We start from the raw sequence: 17,258 nt of genomic DNA on the forward strand, positions 1-17,258 counted from the left end.
ACAAGTGTGAATCTTAAATTATTATTTCTTCCTGTCACTTACACCCGAGGTGGGGGGCAGGGCAAGGGGAGGGGAACAGGGGAGGGGGGATTGCCTCCCCCCCACCCCGTAAGGCACTGAGTGGAGAAGCCGCAAGGGGGGAGGGGGGAGGCCACATTGTCCTCACTCCCTGGGGCTAGGCCCCAGGTCTCCTCAGCCCTGGGCCCTCCCATCACCTGAAATGCTAAGATGAGGCCCAGGGCAACCCGACCTCCCCCTACCCCAATATATTACATCATCACTTTTTAAATAGATACAAGGACTGGTCCCGCTACCCCCTCCCTGTGACCCCCCCCACTATTGGGGGTACCTGGGCAGCTGTGCAAATGGGCATGGGGGTGCATGGGGGGGAGGGAGAGCACCGGGCCCCTGAGCCTGCCCCTTTTAAGGAGGGGGAGGAGCCGCCAGGCCAGGGAGGGGAAATAGTGCAAGGCAGAGCCCAGGCAGAATGGGGTCCAGCACCCAGCGAGGAAGGCGGGGAGGAGATACCCCCACCCCCAGCAGAATTGGGTAGTTAAAAATCTGCAACTAGATTTCAACAAGACCAACAGAAAAGGCTATGTACAGACCGGGGGTGGATTCAATCCTAAGGGTAGAGTGAGGGGATTACTCTCCTCGACCCAACAGGAAGCCCGGCTGGCAAGGGTCTGGGGAAAGGATCCCTTTCCCACAGGTCCGCAGCCCACCTTCCTTGCGGCCAAGCAAGAAGCTATTTGCCCCGGCCTTGGCAAGGGGGCGCCGCTCACCAGCTGGGGTGGTGGAGGTTGAGAGAAGACGGCTCGCTGGAAGTGGCCGCCAGGGGCGCTCGCCCGCGCAGGGCACGGCCGCCAGATGGCGCCGGCTCTCCCGTTCTCCGCAAGGCTGCCCCCAACCCCTCACCCTGTCCCACACCCTGCACCGCGCCAGCCCGGGGGCGGCGTGAGTCAGGGGCGGCAGCGGTGTCGGCGGCTCCGGCTTGCACCTGGGCGGGGAGGAGGAGAAGAGGGTAGGCCACCGCCCGGCCCGCCCTGCCCTCTGGCCCCGGGGAGGGAGCGGCGGGAACAAGACATTCCCTGCCCAGCGACTCGGGAGGGGAGGGGAGGGGAGGGGAGGGGAGGGGGAGAACCAGCAGCAGCTCCCGTAGTTGGGCGGGGCCCCTCCCGCTGCCCCCAGGGGCGGGCGAACCAATCAGGCCACCCCGCCCCCTTCTCCAGGACCCCATGACTCAGCGCTGGGAGCTGGGCGGAGGGGGACTAGGATGGCTCCTTCCTTACAGGCCCAGTCCCCCAGTCTTTCAAGCTTCTACCTTGCTTTCCCCCGCTTACCCTTCCTTTGCCGCCCCCCTTTGCATAATTCACTGCCAGGAAAAGGGAACAGAAACCAGGAAGGAGGGGTCTCGAAAGGGAGGGGCAGTCCTTCACCCCCTTACACAGCCAAAACCCCAAGGGGCATGGGGGCAGGGCAAGGCTTTGGTCCCAAGCCCCCCACCCCCTAGAAACCCGCATAGCCGAAGAGGGACCCCACAAATCAGAAATACATTATTGCTTCTACTCCCCAGGAGCAGCTGGGGACAGGGACCCCACCTTTACAATGGAGCTGTAAATATATACATAATATCGTATGTATCACTCCCTTGGGAGAGCACCCCAATCTGGGGAGCCTCTGCCCCAAAACCTTCTCAGCTTGGAACTGGAATGAGAGCTCTGAGGGAAGGGCCCAATTTCCGATGCCAGGGAGGCTCAGTGCCCGGACCCCAGCACCGTCTCTGCTGCACACTCCCGCTGCTCAGCATGGGCATCCCGGCCCCGTGCTGCTCCAGCTCGGCCACTCGTCCCTCTTTAAGAGGACTCCATGGCACCTTCAGCCTGAGGTGTGGTGGGTGCCCCCTCCTCCTCATCGTCATCAGGGGGCCCCGGGGTGGAGACTGGGGGCCCAGTAGGGGCTGGCTCCTCCCAGAATCGAGCCAGAGAGAGTCGGAAATTGTCCAAGTGGCCATTGGAGAGGTCGAGGCCAGCAGGGGTCGGGGTGGCGGCAGAGGGCGGGGGGTAGTGAGGGGGCGCATCGTCCTTGCGGCGCCGCCGGGTGCGCACCTCCAGGCAGTTCTGGCCTTTGAGGTGGCGCTGCAGGTGGTCCTCCTTGGCGAAAGCCTTGTGGCACAGGTGGCACTCATAGGGCCGGTCCCCTGTGTGCAGGTGCATGTGGTTCTTGAGGTCATAGCTGTGCAGGAAGCGGGCTGGGCAGTGCGAGCATGAGTAGGGGCGCTCTCCTGTGTGCTTCCTCATGTGGATCTTCAGCTTGTCATTCCTGGCACAGGCAAGGGGGAGGGGCAAGGAAACGGTTCAGGATGTGATCCCTGGGTCATCCTGGCCGGGTTCCCAGGCCTTGTCCCACTCCCGTCCCCCACCATTTGTTTCCCTATTACTGCCCCAGGAGACCCTTGCTGACTTGCCCGCAGCTTAACTGGGCCCGGCCACCACCCACTCTGCCTCCAGCACAGCCAAATCTTTCATGCCCCAGACCTACCTCCCTTGACTTTCTTTCTCCTGGTCTCCCTATCCTGGTCTCTCTCCTCACCCTGGGCATCACCACCCCAGTCCCTCCAGGATCACCTGCCTCCACACCTCAGGTCTCATAATCCCTTCCTCCCTCCCACTCGACATAGCCCCTGCTGCACCCCTTCCCCACTGGTGCTCACCGAGTGAAACGGACGCCGCAGACTTCACAGGCGAAGGGCTTCTCACCCGTATGGGTCCTCATGTGGCGTGGCAGTTTGCCAGCCCCGTGGATAATCTTGTGGCAGACCGGGCACTCCTGGGGCATCTGGGAGCGGCGTTTGCGCACTAGCTTGTCCTGGCCATCTAGGCCTGGTGCCAGGGCGTCCTGGTGTAGGGAACTCAGGTAGGCCATCAGGTCAGGATCGATGGCATCCTCATCTGAGCCCAGCTCCTCTGGGGACAACGGGGGCGCGCCACCCTGCGCCAGCCCATAGGCCGGGGGATATGCCAGCTCCTCCTCTTCTTCCTCACCCTCATAGGCCTCATAGCTCAGGGGCCCCTCATGGGGTGAGGCAGTCCCTGTGGGAGGGCTGTAGCTGTCCCCCAGCCTACTGCCCCCGCTGCTGCCCACTCTGCCTGCCGCCTCCTCCTCCTCCTCGTAGGTCAAGGGATGGGTGGGCACTGTGGGCACTTCAGGCACTAGGTGGTTTGCCCGGGCCCCCTTGGTCTGCAGGAAAGCTTTTCGGGGCTTGCGGCTGCGGCGGGCAACAGGCCGAGGGGGCGGTGGCGGCGGTGGGAGGGGCACCTGTGGAGGGCTGTCTTCACCGTTGGGAACTCCCGAGGCTGAAGCTGTGGCTGTGGCGAAGGCTTCCAGGTACTGGCGAGCTCGCTCACAGTCGTCCTCGTCAGGGCTGGGAGCTTCTAGTCCGCTGCCCTGCAGAATCTCCATGCAGGCAGCGATGACACACGGGATCTCCAGCAGCCGCGCAGCCTGGAGCACTGCCGGCATGTTGGCGCTGCTGGTGGTCAGTGTGGCTGTATAGGCAAACTCGAGCAGGGCACCCAGCGCCTCCGGCCCCACAAAGTCCAGCTCACACACGCCGGCCCCTGCTCCCCCGGCAGCCGCCCCGCCGCCCCCAGCGCTCAGGACTGCCCCGCCACCACCCTCAGTGAAGAGCTTCTTGAAGTAGTGGCTGCAGGCAGCCAGCACAGCCCGGTGGGTGCGGTATTCAAGGCCCTGTGTCCGGATGGTGAGGTCACATAGGTGGCCCAGCTGGCGCTGCTCATTGAGGCAGCTCAGGAGCTCACTGCTGTGGTCTGGGAACGGAATCCCGATCAGGTCGTCCTCGGGGCTCCCCATCTTCTCCTGCAGAGTCAAGTAGAGAGGGAGGTTAAGAGCGCTCAGCCCTGCAAGGTGGTCCAGGGAAGGAATACATACCAACGTTGGCCAGGTGACTACAGACTATTTAGACGGTCTTCTAAGTACTTTACACCCACTTCATCTTCCACAACCTTCTAAAGTAACAGTTAGCATTCATTTCACAGACAGGAACCTGAGGTGCAGACAGGTGAAGCGACTTTCTATGTTAATTGCAGAAGAGGTTCAAAGCCAGGCGATGGGCCCAGAGTCCATGTTCTTAACCACTGTGCACTGTTCTGCCTCTGTGAGAGCAGGAGCCCTGCCTTTCTGGCCTTTCCTAGAGACCCGTCTGCTTCACTTGCCCCATTCCCCATCCCTTTGGAAGAAGCACTGGACTGGGAGAAAGGATGCCTGGGTGCTGGTTCAGGCTTCATGAAGAATTGGCTGAAGGACTCTGGGTGGCTCTGGCAGCCAGCCTCAGTCATCTGAAAAGTGGGGTAACATTCTTTGTGATGGAACCTCCTCTCAGCCCAGAGAGAGGCCAATGAGAGAGTTCAGATTCACACTGCGCCAAGGACTGTTCAAGGCAAGGTCAGGTGCTTTAACTTACGTTATCTCCCTAAAGCATTTGGTGTACAGTAAAACACTATGCAAACCTGAGAGGTGGCTTCCCAGCACCCTCCTCCTCCTCCTTCCCCACCCACTAAAAGTTCATCTCCTCTTCTAGATCCCCCCTTCTAGAGGCCAAAAGGGAAACACAGCTCCCAGCATCCCTCCCCCCACATCCTCCCCTCCCCCATGGGGCCAAGGAGCAGCCACCCTTTGCTGGGGTGTCGCTGGCTGGCGCGGGTGCTTCCTGCCCCGCACCGATAAGCATCGTCCCCGCCCCCTCTCCCACTGCCAATAGGCCAAGTTCCAGTCCCACCCCTCCCCCACTGGGCTACCACCACCACCTCTCCCTCCCCATTCCCATCCAGTCAGGAGAGTCCCCCCTCTCCAGAGAACCATCTTTCACCCTCTATGCTTTCCCCTCCAAGGTAGAGCCACAGAAGGTGCACAGCTGCCAGCAATCCTGAGGCTGGTGGAGGGGAGGGGAGGGGTAGTAGAGGGAGTCTGGCCTGGAAGTGGGGAGATCTGCTTTAAGTCCTGGCTCTGCTACTATCTTTTTTTTTTTTTTTAACCATACCATTAGATTTTATTTATTTATTTATTTATTTATCATTATTATTTTTTAACATCTTTATAAGTATTCTGCTGCTATCTTGCTGAATGACCTTGGGCAAGTCATTTCTCTCTGTGCTTCAATCTCCTCACTGTACAAGGAGGGGCTGGGAATGGATGCCCCAAGGGCTCAGCCCTTCAGCCCTGACATTTGGTGGGTCTGGAGCAACTGGAGACAGAGTTGGGGCCTGGAAAGAGCTGGGCTCTGGAGTCATCCAGGCTTGAGTTTGAATCCTCAGTCTGTGGCTGATTAGCTCTGTGACCTTAAACAAGTGATTTAATCTCTGGACCTCTTTCCTCATCTCTAATATGGGATCATTCCACCTGACTCCTAGGGCTGTGGTGAAGGTTAAATGAGACCGTGGGTGGCACAATGCCTAACACACACAGTAGGGGCTCAATAAATGTTCTGGCCTTGGCAAGGAGAAACAAGGCCTCACATGGAGGCAGATTCCACTATACAGATGGTCTCTGCTGGGAAACAAGTCTGTCTCCCTCCCTCAAATCACCCCAGGGAATCAGGTTACTACTAGCTACATGACCTTGGACCAGTCACTTCCTTTCCTGAGGAGGCCTGTTTCCTCATGTAAAATTAAAGACTGACCTAGATGATCCTTAGGGCAAGTCCCACTGACATTTTGTCAGTGTCTTCTCTGCCACTCCCAACAGCTGCTCAGTCTTGGCCATTGATGGGGAAGATTTAGGGAGGGGGGGTTGGAGGAGTCAAGGGCTACAGGTTTCCTCTTGAGGACACAAGAACTGCATTGTTTCTGCCTGCCTCCCTGTCCCAGCACCAGAACGCCTGCGCGGAAGCCATGAGTGAGCAGCACCCATGTGGCTCATAAGCCACAGACAAACACGCTTAGATAGCCCACCCCTTCCCACCTTAAGTCCCCAAATCACTTCTCTCCCTGGGGGCCAAGCAGTCTGGGAGCACTCCCAGTTTCCTTTGGTTCTCCTACCTGTACTTTACAAATAGTACAAGAGGCAAATGGCCCCAGGACTTAGAAACAAACAAAATTGGGTGGGCAGCAGCAGTGGCCACTCAAGCAGCAGTGGGCTCCCTCCTGGGCCCAAGCAAATCCTGTCCCTCCTGAGGGGGATGGGTGGGGCTGTCCTCGATGTCCATTGGCCTGGAGCTGGGCACCCGCAGGCACGTGGCTAACTAACCCCATCCCTCTCCCTCCTTCCCTCCACACCCCACCCATTCCCGCTGCTAAGCCCGCCTCCCTTCTCCCACCCCAGGGCCGTCTCCGAGGCAACTTGGTGTGGCGGGGGCGCTGATTGGCTGACCCCGCTGTCAGGTCACAGGCTCTGGCTGGTTCAGGATGCAACTCACTCAGGGCTCGGGCAGGGGTGGGTGTTTAACCCCTTGGGCCTAACCCCGTGGCCACAAGGTACCAATGGAGGAGGGGAGAGGCAGAGGACACACGTGGGAAGGGGAGGTGTTCACATGGTTCTCTAGCTTCTGGGAAACTCCCCTAGCCCTTACCCAGGGCTCTGGCACCCAAGCTAACTTAGGTGCCACCTGGAACTAGGCTGGTGCCAACCAGGCCAAGGGGATACTTCTAGCCCCATCATCTGGGAGGGGTTGCTGAGGTGGAGGCCTCCCCCTTCTTTCTGCCAGGGTGGGGCACTGGTGCCAGGATGCCCACCCCACCTTGGGCACCCTTCCCACCTCTGTATCCCAGAGGGCCCAGCCCCCCGACACCCATGAGTGTCCCCACCCAGCCTGGCATGCCCCCTCTTGCTAAGACCTTGTGGGCATGGGCGTGTGTGGTGGCTGGGGGGGCAGCTGTGCCAGGGAGCCAGGCAAGGTCTGTTTGGTCTGTTTGCCTGGTAGGGGGAAGAACTGGGGGCCCCACCCCATCTCTCCCCACTTTCCCGCCACCCCCCCCAGGCTCCCCTCACTGTCAGGCCTGCTAGACCGGCCAAGCCGGTGGGCAGCTCTCTTGAAACTGGGCCCTGAGTCAAGCTTGCCCCATCTTTGGTGGGGGGAAGACTTTGGGGTTAGAAAGGTGGGAGGGGGCAAAGGTGGGAGCCCCTATCACCTACCCCTCAGTGCCCAAGGGCACCTGCCAAGGTGTGTCCACCACCAAGAAACCAAAAGGTAGAGGGCACTGGCCCTGGCATGAGAAGGAAAAGGAGGCTGGAACTCTTTCCAGGTGCTGACCTCCGGCAGTGGCCAGTGCAGGGCTGGGGGCACCAGGGCCAACACTGCCGGCTCGAGCCAGCTGAAGAGCTGGGATATGAGGCCCTGAACGGGGCAGCTGAATAAAGCTGGCCCCCCTTCCCCACACCCTGGGGATTAGGGGAGTAAGGCTTAGTGTGGGGGGCAGCAGGCGGAAACAGGATTAGCGGCGGAGAAAATAGATATGGGCCTGAGACACAGGCACACAGAGCCACCCCTCTCCAGGCTTGGAGGCCCCCACCTCTGGGCTCTGCCAGAGAGCCTGAGAGGGACCTGGCCAGTCCTCTCCAGGTGTAGCAACATGGGGTGAGGGAGGATGAGGACCAGGCTGTGACACCTCCTGCCAGGGTGATGGAGAGGCCTGACACTCTTCCCACCTTGGCCGGCCACCCTTCCCCCTTACTTCTTTCTCCTTTCTGCCCCCCCAACCCCCACCCCAACTCCAGCCTCAGGTTCTCTTCCTGTTTTTTTGGAGCTAAGTTTGCACGAAGCCAGGGCTTTGGCCTGTGGCTGGACCAGGGGGGTGGGGCAATAGGACAGCCAGTCCAAAGTCCTCAGGGACCCAGGAATCCTAGTTCCCCAGCTTCTCTCACCCCTTCTTAGGGCCTCTGAGGCCCAGGGGCTGAAGCCATCTGGCCTGCCCAGTTGGGAAGTCAGGGTGAGGGGTTGAGGTGAATCCCCTTGAGGACTGGAATGGCTTCGAAGGAGAGGCCCTTGGCCCAGGGATGCCCTAGGCATTTATGGAGCCCTTCCCTCCCCACCCCAGCCCCTCCAAGCTAGTACATGCCTTCCCCATCCCCCATAGGCCGCTTCCCCCTCCTAACCTCACCACCCCCGGCACTCACACTTCCTGGGGGCCGAGGCGGGGAAGGGAGACCGCAAGCCACGAAGGGGGAAGGAGGCAAGGGGAGTTGGCTGCTTCCCGGTGCCGTGGGGGTTAAGCCTCTCCTCCCTCAAAATCCCCAATTCCTGGTGCTTCAGCTCCTGACAGGAGGGAGACCTCAGTGTCCCCCCACATTTTCTTTCCATGACAACTGTCCTAGTCCACAGCCTCTCAGGCCACATCAGGGGAAATCTGAGGGAGATAAAAGATGGCGGAGGAAGGAATGGGGGCAACTCTGTCTTCCCCAGCCTTCCCCTCTTGTCCTTTGGGAACGAGGCCCTCTCCACTCTTGGCCCCTTTCCTTGGCCTCTTCCTGTCCCCTTACTGCCTTCTCGGACCCTTGTCTCCCCTCTCCGCGACTCATCCTTTGCTTTCCTTCCTTCAGCCCTTGCGAGGCTCCCGCTTCCTCTCTACCGCATCTATGTCCCTAGGCCTCTGAGGAATCATCCCTACCTCTCCTTTCTTTTCCCTTTTGGTTCTCTCACTCAAGCCTCCTCACTTCCTCCATTTCACCTTGCTCCGAGCATCCCTTCTCTTCTCCCCAGGCAGGCGCAGTGTGGAGAGGGGAAGAGGAATTAAATCAAGATGCCAGGCCTGCCCTCCAAGGCCTGGTCTTGCCATGAGATGGTCACATTTAAGGTACCCACGGCCCCATTTTGGATGAAGCACAGGGCCAAAATTTGGGGGACAGTTGGGGAAGATGGGTGGGGGGGTGGTACAGTGAAAGCGGATGTGGGGTGGGGTGAGGGGGACAGCCTAGGCCTCTCTGCCCGTCAGAATTTCCAGCCCTGGAGCTGGAGCTGCTGGACTTTCCCCAGAGGCTGCCCACCCTAGGCCAGGCAACTGTGCACTTGGACAGACCCTGGTCATCAGGGTTCCCAGCGGGGGTCTGCCGGAGCAGTGCCAGATACCCTTAGGGCCTGAGGAGACCACACAGGGTGCCAGGGTCTGCCCTGTGCCCACCCCCTCCCCCCAGTCTAGCGTCTCCGGCTGGGTAACCGAGCCGGCTGGTAACCCCACACCCGCCAAGCCGCCAGCAGAAACCTGAGCCCCCCAGCCCCAGAGGACACCCCGGCCCGATCCCCGGAGCCCGGCTCCCTGCCAGGCTGTCCAACCTCCTGTCCTGGCCCAGCAACCCCTCGGCTCCCGTAGGCCCCTTCTTCTGCTCTCCTGTCCTCCTGGGTCCCCCAGACACAGAAGCTTCCCCACGTTCCAGCTCCTCAGCCCCTCAGTTCCTGAACCGCCTCCTGTGAAGTTCAGACACCTTCTTCCTAGCCTGTTTTTCAGTCCCTCTCTGACCCTTGGCCAATTCTAGGCCTCCAAGCCTCCCCTGGGGCCTGATCTCCCAAGCCAGAGTGTGGCCTACTCACCTGAACGCTGAGGGGCCTTGCCGGCAACTCCTCTTGGCCCCTGGGGGGAGCAGGTTGGGAGGGGTGGGGGAGGGCCGGGCTGGGGGGGAGGTAGGGTGGCTGTTCCCCGCTCCAGCTCCCTCCTTCAAAGGGGCCGCCCACGACTTGGCCCAGCCCCTCCCCCCTACAGCCTTAACCCTCTGGGTGCTGTCCCCCTCCCCCCAGATGGAGGGAGGGGTTACCAGAGGGCTGGCAGCGTGGGAGAGGGCCTAGAGTCTCTGCCTGTGGTGCCCGAAGCCCCAGCTGTACCCACCCTGGCCCGTCCTTTCTCAGTCCTAAAAGGGGAAAAAGGTGAGCAGTAGGAAAGGTAGGAGCTGGGACAGTCCAGGAGGACAGAGGTGAGGAGGAGCAATGGGAGAGGCTGCTGGAGGTGGGACCAGGAGAAGGAAGAAGGGAGGGGAGGGCACAGGAGGCAGCAGTGGCCAGAAGCGGGAGGAGGGGAACCCTGGACAGTCAGTGCCAGGGGTGACAGGTGCCTAGGTCCCAGCCCCTCAGGGCATATGGTATAATAGGGGAACACAGGGAGGCCCTCCAGACCGCAGTAGGTCCCTCAGCACCCCTGGGAGCTGGCCGAATTCTCCCCACTCTGTACTGGGCTGGGGCCCTCAGGGGCTGGGCAAGGCAGCACCCCGCCCTCCCCATGCCTCACCCCAAACCCACTCACATACCACAGTTCCTTGCCCGGGCACCAGCCCCTGCCAACCAGGCCAGGGGGCAGCACTTGTGCCAGCCCCCAATGGCCAGGAGGATCAGGGGGACAGAGCTGGCCTGAGGGGGGTGGACAGATGGGGGGAGCTGTGGGCACTGAAAGAGGAACGAGCCGGGAGGGGGCATCTGCTGGGAAGCGGCTAGCCCCACCCCTTGCGTAAGCTGCCGCCACCCTGGCCGGTTGGGTGGGACCCGCCTGGGCCTGAGGGGTAACTCAGGAGGGCTCTGAGCCCAGAGATGGGTGGGCCACAAAGTTCCACTTAAACAGCTTCTGGGGTCTCTTATTCCTGGAATGAGGCGTGCCCTAGGTCCTCCAGACACTAGGCCATCCCAAGTCCTAATGGGCTGGGAGGGGGCACCACAGAAATGCCCCCTAAAATATCCCCCCCCCGTTTCCCCCAACAGCTGCTGGCTCAGTGCCGCTGGCCTGCTGCCCCTCACCAGCTCCCGGCCCGGTTGGCACCTACCCACCAGGATGCTGGCAGTCCTGCCCTCCTCTCCCTCCTACCCCCCTGGCTTCCAGCGCCCCATGCCAACTGTGGGCCTCGGGTGGGGGAGGGTCACCCCTGTGCCTTGGTGCCAGCTAGGCGGGCCCAGGCCCTTAGGTCCTACAGATAAGGCACAAGACCCTGTTCTCAAGCCATCTCCTCAAGAGGCAGCGCACGGGCTAGGGCCTACACAAAAAGAGCCCAGGGGGCTATGGACAGCTCGATGAGCAGTTATTGAAGGCTCCACTCCCCAAGGCGGGGGCCAGTGTCTCTCCCTGCCACCAGGTGCCGGCCTCCCGGCATTCCCCCTGCCCAAGCATTTGCTTGGGCACCAAAGTCCCTGATATTCCTGAGTGCCCTAGTGCCTGCAGCCTGTGAGGGAGTGGGGCGGGGCTGCTCTCTGCCCTTTGATCCCCATAAAGGGAGGGAACCAGCCTAGAGGGCAGGGGGCAGGGAGGGAGTTCATGGGGCCCCTCCATTTCACCCCTGCCAGGGGCAGCAGGGCAGGGTGTGGGCATCTCTTGGGTGGGGCCCTCAGGTGAGAATGGGTAGCATGTCTCAGCTGGGGGGGATGGATGTCAATCATGGGTACATGGTGGCATGTGGGAACAAGATGGTGAGGACAAGGTGGGGGGATGCAGAGGGTCCCCACATTCCAAATCATCCCAGTCCACTTTTAGTCCCATCCAGGAAAATTTCCAGACTTAACCAAATTGAGAGATCAAGGAGGACTACAACTCCCAGTATGCACCACAATTGCTTTGCATGTACCTTGGGAGCTGTAGTTCCCTTGAGAAGCCCAGTGCTCTCCTCTTCCCCAGAGCTTTGCTGATGGGGTGGGGAGGGCAGAGCAGAGGACTTGGTTATGAATCTCCAAGGGGACTGTGTTTAGAAGAGGTACAAGGCAGGAGGTCCATGGTGTGGGGAGAGGACCCCTGCTCCCAGGCAAAGGGGGAGGAAAGGAGGAAGGAAGGAGGAGAGGATGTCTGTTGAAAGGGGCATATGGGTGGGGAGGAGTTGGGGGGAGTGGTGGAAACAGGAAGGAAACTGAAGCCAGAGACATGAGGTCGAAAGCAAGGGCCTGGTGGAGCCCCACTCCGAGGCTCAGCAAGGACTGGGAAGGCATTTCCCCCTGCTGGGCCTCGGCACCATTCTGGTGGTCTGGTGAGGCATAAGAGGAATTAGTGATGTCAAGTAACAGTAGACTGGTGTGTTTGTGGGGGTCACTGGCTCCGTTTACCTGCCACCAGCCCTCTTTTGTCTAGGGCACCCTCAACTCCTGGATCTGGCACAGGTATCTGCTGGCTGGAGAGCTCTGAAAGCTGACTAGGTTCTAGGATGCTAGCAGGAAGAGGAAGGGGTTGGGGGAGGTTAGGGCCAGGCCTGATGGGTATGGCGGAGGGAGACATGTATGGGGTTAGGCCCAGGTGTGAGGTCAAGGAATTGTGCTGGCAAATGAGGATGCCATCCTCTAGGGCTGAGGCCATGACAACTGGGAGGCCTCAGTGAAGAGAGGGCTAAGGTGCCAAGGAAGGCCACCAGCCTCCCACCCATCCCAGGCTGTGGGACAGAATGAAGAAGGCGGCCCTTTCCAGTGTCCCTGTGGAATTTGCTAAAGGTAGCTTTTCCCCTTGTGCCAGGCAGCTTGTGAACATTAACGGTGGCAACTCACGGGACCAGATGGCAGCTGGGTGCCTTTTCTTAGTGGGGGTGGAGGTCAGAAGTGGGCAGAGGCTCTGCTTCCAGGCCACTTTCCCTGGGCTCCCCAAGGTTCTGGGACAGATGCTTATAGGCCCCAGCCAAGACTCTTGCCAAGACCTGGGTCTGGCTGGGTGGTGGGTCATTCTTGCCTCTCCAAGGCCTTTGATGGTGGGCAACAGTAGCTCTTACCCCTTCCCCCAAGTCCCCCAGGCCCGCCTTGGCGCCTGGCCGCCTGTGTGTTGGCAGGACTGGTGGTGGGGGGGGGGCGGCGAGGCAACTTCAAACTGTCCGGGCAAAACGTCAAGTTTACTCACGAGTTTACTCAGCAGAAGGAGGGGGAAGAGGCCAGGGCAGGCACACCCCATGCCAGGGTCCTATCCGTCTGCTTGTCCCCACCTTCCTCCCCCACCCTCCTCTTCAGTCCTAGGCCAAAACAGGCATAGGCCCCAAGCCCTGGTGGCAGGGCAGTCTTAACTCTTGGAAGGTCAGGGAACCAAGCAGGCTGGAGGCAGGAAGCCCTGAAGCAGGCCCAGAGGCTTCTATCAGAGGGCAGTGCCCTGCCTGGAGCCCATTCACTACCAGTCTTGGGACCTCGGCCTTAGGCCAGAACTGGGTCTCTTAGCCACCAAGAAGGGGGCAGTACCAGGCCAGGCCTCCTCCATCTGACCAGTCCCCTGGGCAGTGACTTCTGACCCCAAATGCCCAGTACTAGGCTGTGCCTCAGGCAGCATGATGCCATCTGGGCAGCCATAGGATCAGGGGCTGGTTCTCTAGGCCTTGACTTGGAATGAGGGGCCAGCACCCTATCTGACCTACTTCCCTTTCCTCCCCACCTGCTTTCATTCTCTGCTTTTCTCCCCCAGCCTTCACTGTCCCCACCCCAGAGGCGCTCCGCCCCCCATGCCCGCTGGGCCCCCTCCCCCACCCTTCCCCAGGGTGCCAAGTGCAAGCACACAAAGGGCCCGATGGTGCATTGTTAGCCCAGCCCCCGCTGCCCGCCTCGCCCTCCCGGGGCAGGCACTAGGCCAAGGAGGAGCTGGGGGCCCTGGGTGCCAGGGGGCACCATGGGGAAGGGGGAAGAGGTCAGCACCTGTCTCCCAGTCCCTGGGGTCCATGTCAGCCAGAGCTGAGCAGTGATGAGAGTACCCCATTAGAGCAGGCCTCTCTCCTTGACACCTGAGCCTAGTGGGCACTGCCTTCTTTCTTCCCCAGAGCCCCCTTCGGGTGGTATTAACCCCTTCCTGACCCCTGTGCTAAGGCTGGGGGGTGTGGTACCCAAGGGAGGGGACAGTGTCTGGGGGTGCCAGCAGGCTGTGTGGTGCCCACAGCAACCATGTAACAGAGGCACGCTGGGGGAGCCGGGGTCCCGAGGGCCAGGGCCAGGAGGCACTGACAGAGATTTCTTGTTGTTTCATCAGCTGCTCCAGGGGGAGCCCCCTGCCCTTCTCCCCAGTCACCACTAAGGAGGAACACTAAGTGTTACCCAAACTCAGTCACAAATATGTCCCTCTCCAGCCCAGCACAACACTCCATATGCCCACTCTCCCCTCCCAACCTGATGCCCACTCCATGCCAGCTCTCCCAGCAGTGCCAGGAGGGTACAGGGGTGACCAAACCAGTTGGTGTGTGTGTGGGGAGCGGGAGGCAACCCCATAATCATCCAGGCCTCACCCCCCTACACACATGCACCCTCAGGAAACAGAGTTCCCATCCTGGTTTAACCCCTCACCGCCCAATCTGGCTCCCCCTGCCCCTTGATAAACTGTCTCCCTCCTCCAGGAATAAATTGGGGGAAGGCGGAATAGCTGCGCTGACTCATTCCCATTCTCAGCTGCAGCTAGGGGTCTCTAAGGCACTCGGGTGGGGGTCAATTCAAGAACGCCCTCCACCTGGCCCGGAAGCCAGGACAGCCTGCTGGTCTCCCCCTCTCCCCGGCACCCACTTCCGGTGTCCCAAACTAGGTCAGCAGCGCTCGTTTCCTGTGGGTCAGCTAGCACCCGCGCCTCTGCCCCTCCCCTGCTCCGGACCCAGGCTCCCCGCCCCCCGCCCCCCAGGGCGCCCCGAGGTCTCACCACGTCTCAGCCGCCCTTTGATACGTGGGGGTTGTGCGGGGCGGGGGGCAGGGGACCCGCCCTCTCTCCAAACACCAGCAGGGCCGGGGCGCCTGGGCAGGCACGTGTCCGGGCACAACCCGCTGCCCACGCCGCCCCCCCACTCCCGGCCCCCCCTCGCTCTGGCCGGGACACGTCGCTCTCTTACTTGGGGTGGGGTGGGAGGAGAGAAAGCTGGAAATTGAAAGCAGCGCCCCCCACCCCTTTGAATGGCAGCCCTCTGCCAGCGGCGCTCAGAGTAGGTTCTACAACAACACAGTAGGGACCCCCACTCCGGGTAGGGGCAGGTGCGCCGGCGCCTGTGGGGGGACGGGTAGTAGGTAGAATTCTTCCCAGTCGCCCACCCTCGCTCTTGGGCTCTGGGGGCCGGAGCTGGCTTTGAAAAGGTGGCGGCGGTACTGGAGCCTGAACGAAGAGAGTGGGATTGAGGGGAGGCGGAGAGAGGGGTCGTTCTATGTCGCTCGGAGGTTGTCGCTGAGTCCCACCACCAGCGAGAGAGCGCGACTCTGGAAGCGCAAGAAACCGAATAGTCCAGCCGGTAACTTTCCCCCAAGCCGCGGCTCCTCCTGTGCTCCCCCCACCCCCCATGCAACTGGCCCGGGTCCAACCCACCGCGCCAGGGGGCGCGGAGTTGGGGGGGGAGCGTTGTCCTAGTTAGAATCCGTCAGCGTTTCCACTCCCTCAACTCGGACGGGTCGGGGGTCTCCCCCTAAAGTCACGAAGGAGAGTGGGGGAGCGCTCAGCGCCGCCTCACCCACTCTGCATCCCGGAGCCGCCAGTCTGTCTGATCCCAGAAGTGCAGAGAAAGTTTCTGGGGACCCTCCGCCCTGGGTTGGGGGCGGCAGTAGTTCCTTCTCTACCTTTCCTCTCTGTTAAAATCAATTCCAAAGACCCGGAGTGTTGGGAAGGCACAGGGAAGGGGAGTGGTGGGAATCTGGTCTGCGTGCGTGTGTGTGTGTGGGGGGGTCCCACTTACAGGACGGACGAAGGACACTGCAGCAGTCTCGAGTATGGGGGACCTCTAGCCAGGAGACAAAAGTGGGGTACACTCACCTCTCTGCCTTTGGGTCCGCTGGCTGGAGCTGCTGAGGCTCCGGGTGTGGGGAGAAGCGCGTCCCCCGCCAGGCCCGGGGGCTTGGGGCCCTGCTCCGGTCCTGGTCAGAAGGCCGCGGTCAGTGGCTCGTCGCTCTCTGCTGGGGGGCTCCTCCTCCGCAGCCCTCTGCCTCCTCCTGCCGCCCGCCCCCCCCTCGGCCGCCGAGAACCGTACATTCACCTGGCTCCCACCCGCCCCCCCCTCAGGGCCCGCCTCACCTGTCCTGCTGTCTCACCTGTCCTCCTGCTTGCTTTCCCCCCATCCCTCCCCCCGCCCCCTGCCACCCCCCAAACTCCCCCTCCCAACCCTTAGCAACACCCTCTGTCACTTCCTGGTTTTTCACCCGCCCCCCCAGGCCCCCCTCCCTCCGCCCAATAAGGACATAAACTTCAACCCCTTGGTCCAGCCAGTCTCTGCAGGGCGCAGATGGATCCCTCCCTCCTTTTTCGCTCTCTTATTCCAAGCTCTTACTTTGCTCTCCGAGCTTTTCCCACCCTCCTCTTTTCCCTCCTTCTTTCCTTCTCTCTCTCTTTCTCCCTTCACCTGCCGCGGTCCCTTTCCTCCTCCTCCTCTCCCTCTCCCTCTCCGTCTCTCACCCTCTCTCTCTCTCTCTCTCTTTCTCTAGCCCCTATCTCTCCCAGTCCACCTTAACTCGAGCTCCGCCCCCGACCCCCATCCAGCCCTCCGCCGCTACTCCGTCCCGCCCCCTGCACTCCACCTCCCGGCCCGCCCATTGGCCTGAACACCCGCCTATCCCAAGTGGGTCCCTCCCTGCGTTCGGCCTGGGAGGGGGCGGAGCCGAAGGGCTGGCCTGAAACCTGGAGGAGGGGAAGAGGAGGGGGCAGTGTCCGCAGCGGCCGGGGAACCGAGCACCCCCATCAAGGGCTCCCACTCCTACAAGAGGGGCTTCCGTAGGGTCAGCACCTCGGGAGGGAAGGGTATGAGGAGGTTAAAGATACAGTAGGTGGGGGCGAGGCGGGGACTTAGGGGATTGAGGGAGGGGGTCCCGTGAGGGGCTATAATCAGGTCAGGGCCCCTGGAAGTAGGGGGAGGGGAGCCACCCGGCCATCAACTCCAGCTCCTACGCCCCACCCCACCCCTTGGAGGCGGGGGAATTGAGGCTGCGGGCACCCTGCGTCCCTCCCCACGCGTGACGGCGCCTCGCGGGGAGGGAACGGCGCCCTGGGCAAGCAGCCTCTGCGCTCCAGCCGGTGCCCGATGCGGCCTTGGCATTGTCGGAGGGGAGGGGCCAGGTCCGTGAAGGGGGAGGGGGAGGAACGCTCACGCTTCTGCTCCCCGCCTCCATCCCGCCGTTCCCTAAGTGGAGAAACTGAGTCTCCGCGAAGGAGGGACCTCTGGACTTGGGTTCGCTCAGAGACCTGGGAGGCGAGAGGGGACTGAGTGTTTTACGATGTGTATGTGGATTTGTGGGGGGATCAGGATACGTACTTCAGTGCCCCCCAACTGAGGAAGGTAGCCTGTTTGGGACGCTTCCAACTGGGCCTGCGGCGCTACGTACCCCAAAGAGCCCCTCCCACTAGTGTAAAACTGATTCAAATCCGGCTTCGGCGGGCCAGGTT

General features: G+C 61.4%; 1 protein-coding gene across 5 annotated transcripts; it reads right to left on the reverse strand.

The window, feature by feature from the left end:
- Nucleotides 1–5: 5 nt before the first annotated feature.
- Nucleotides 6–15,996, reverse strand: ZBTB7B (zinc finger and BTB domain containing 7B). Of its 5 annotated transcripts, none has more exons than XM_081223605.1 (4): nt 15,914–15,996; nt 15,639–15,739; nt 2,714–3,879; nt 6–2,322 (listed from the first exon to the last, which is right to left on the reverse strand). In XM_081223605.1, exons 3-4 carry the CDS (start codon nt 3,871–3,873, stop codon nt 1,857–1,859), a joined length of 1,626 nt encoding a protein of 541 aa, XP_081079731.1. In that variant the 5' UTR covers nt 3,874–3,879; nt 15,639–15,739; nt 15,914–15,996; the 3' UTR covers nt 6–1,856. The 5 variants fall into 5 exon arrangements, with proteins under 5 accessions (XP_081079731.1, XP_081079730.1, XP_081079732.1 ...); XM_081223604.1 differs by having other exon boundaries at nt 15,897–15,977; XM_081223606.1 differs by lacking the exon at nt 15,639–15,739 and having other exon boundaries at nt 15,897–15,950.
- Nucleotides 15,997–17,258: the final 1,262 nt, after the last annotated feature.

The sequence above is a fragment of the Mesoplodon bidens genome (genome assembly GCF_964165515.1).
Source record: "Mesoplodon bidens genome assembly, chromosome: 2".
Classification (NCBI taxonomy): domain Eukaryota; kingdom Metazoa; phylum Chordata; class Mammalia; order Artiodactyla; family Ziphiidae; genus Mesoplodon; species Mesoplodon bidens.

Coding starts and splice junctions, on each gene's coding strand:
- ZBTB7B (XM_081223605.1), bottom strand. CDS start 3,873: ATGGGGAGCCCCGAGGACGACCTGATCGGGATTCCGTTCCCAGACCAC. Junction 2,323..2,713: donor TGCGGCGTCCGTTTCACTCG/GTGAGCACCAGT, acceptor TGCCTGTGCCAG/GAATGACAAGCTGAAGATCC.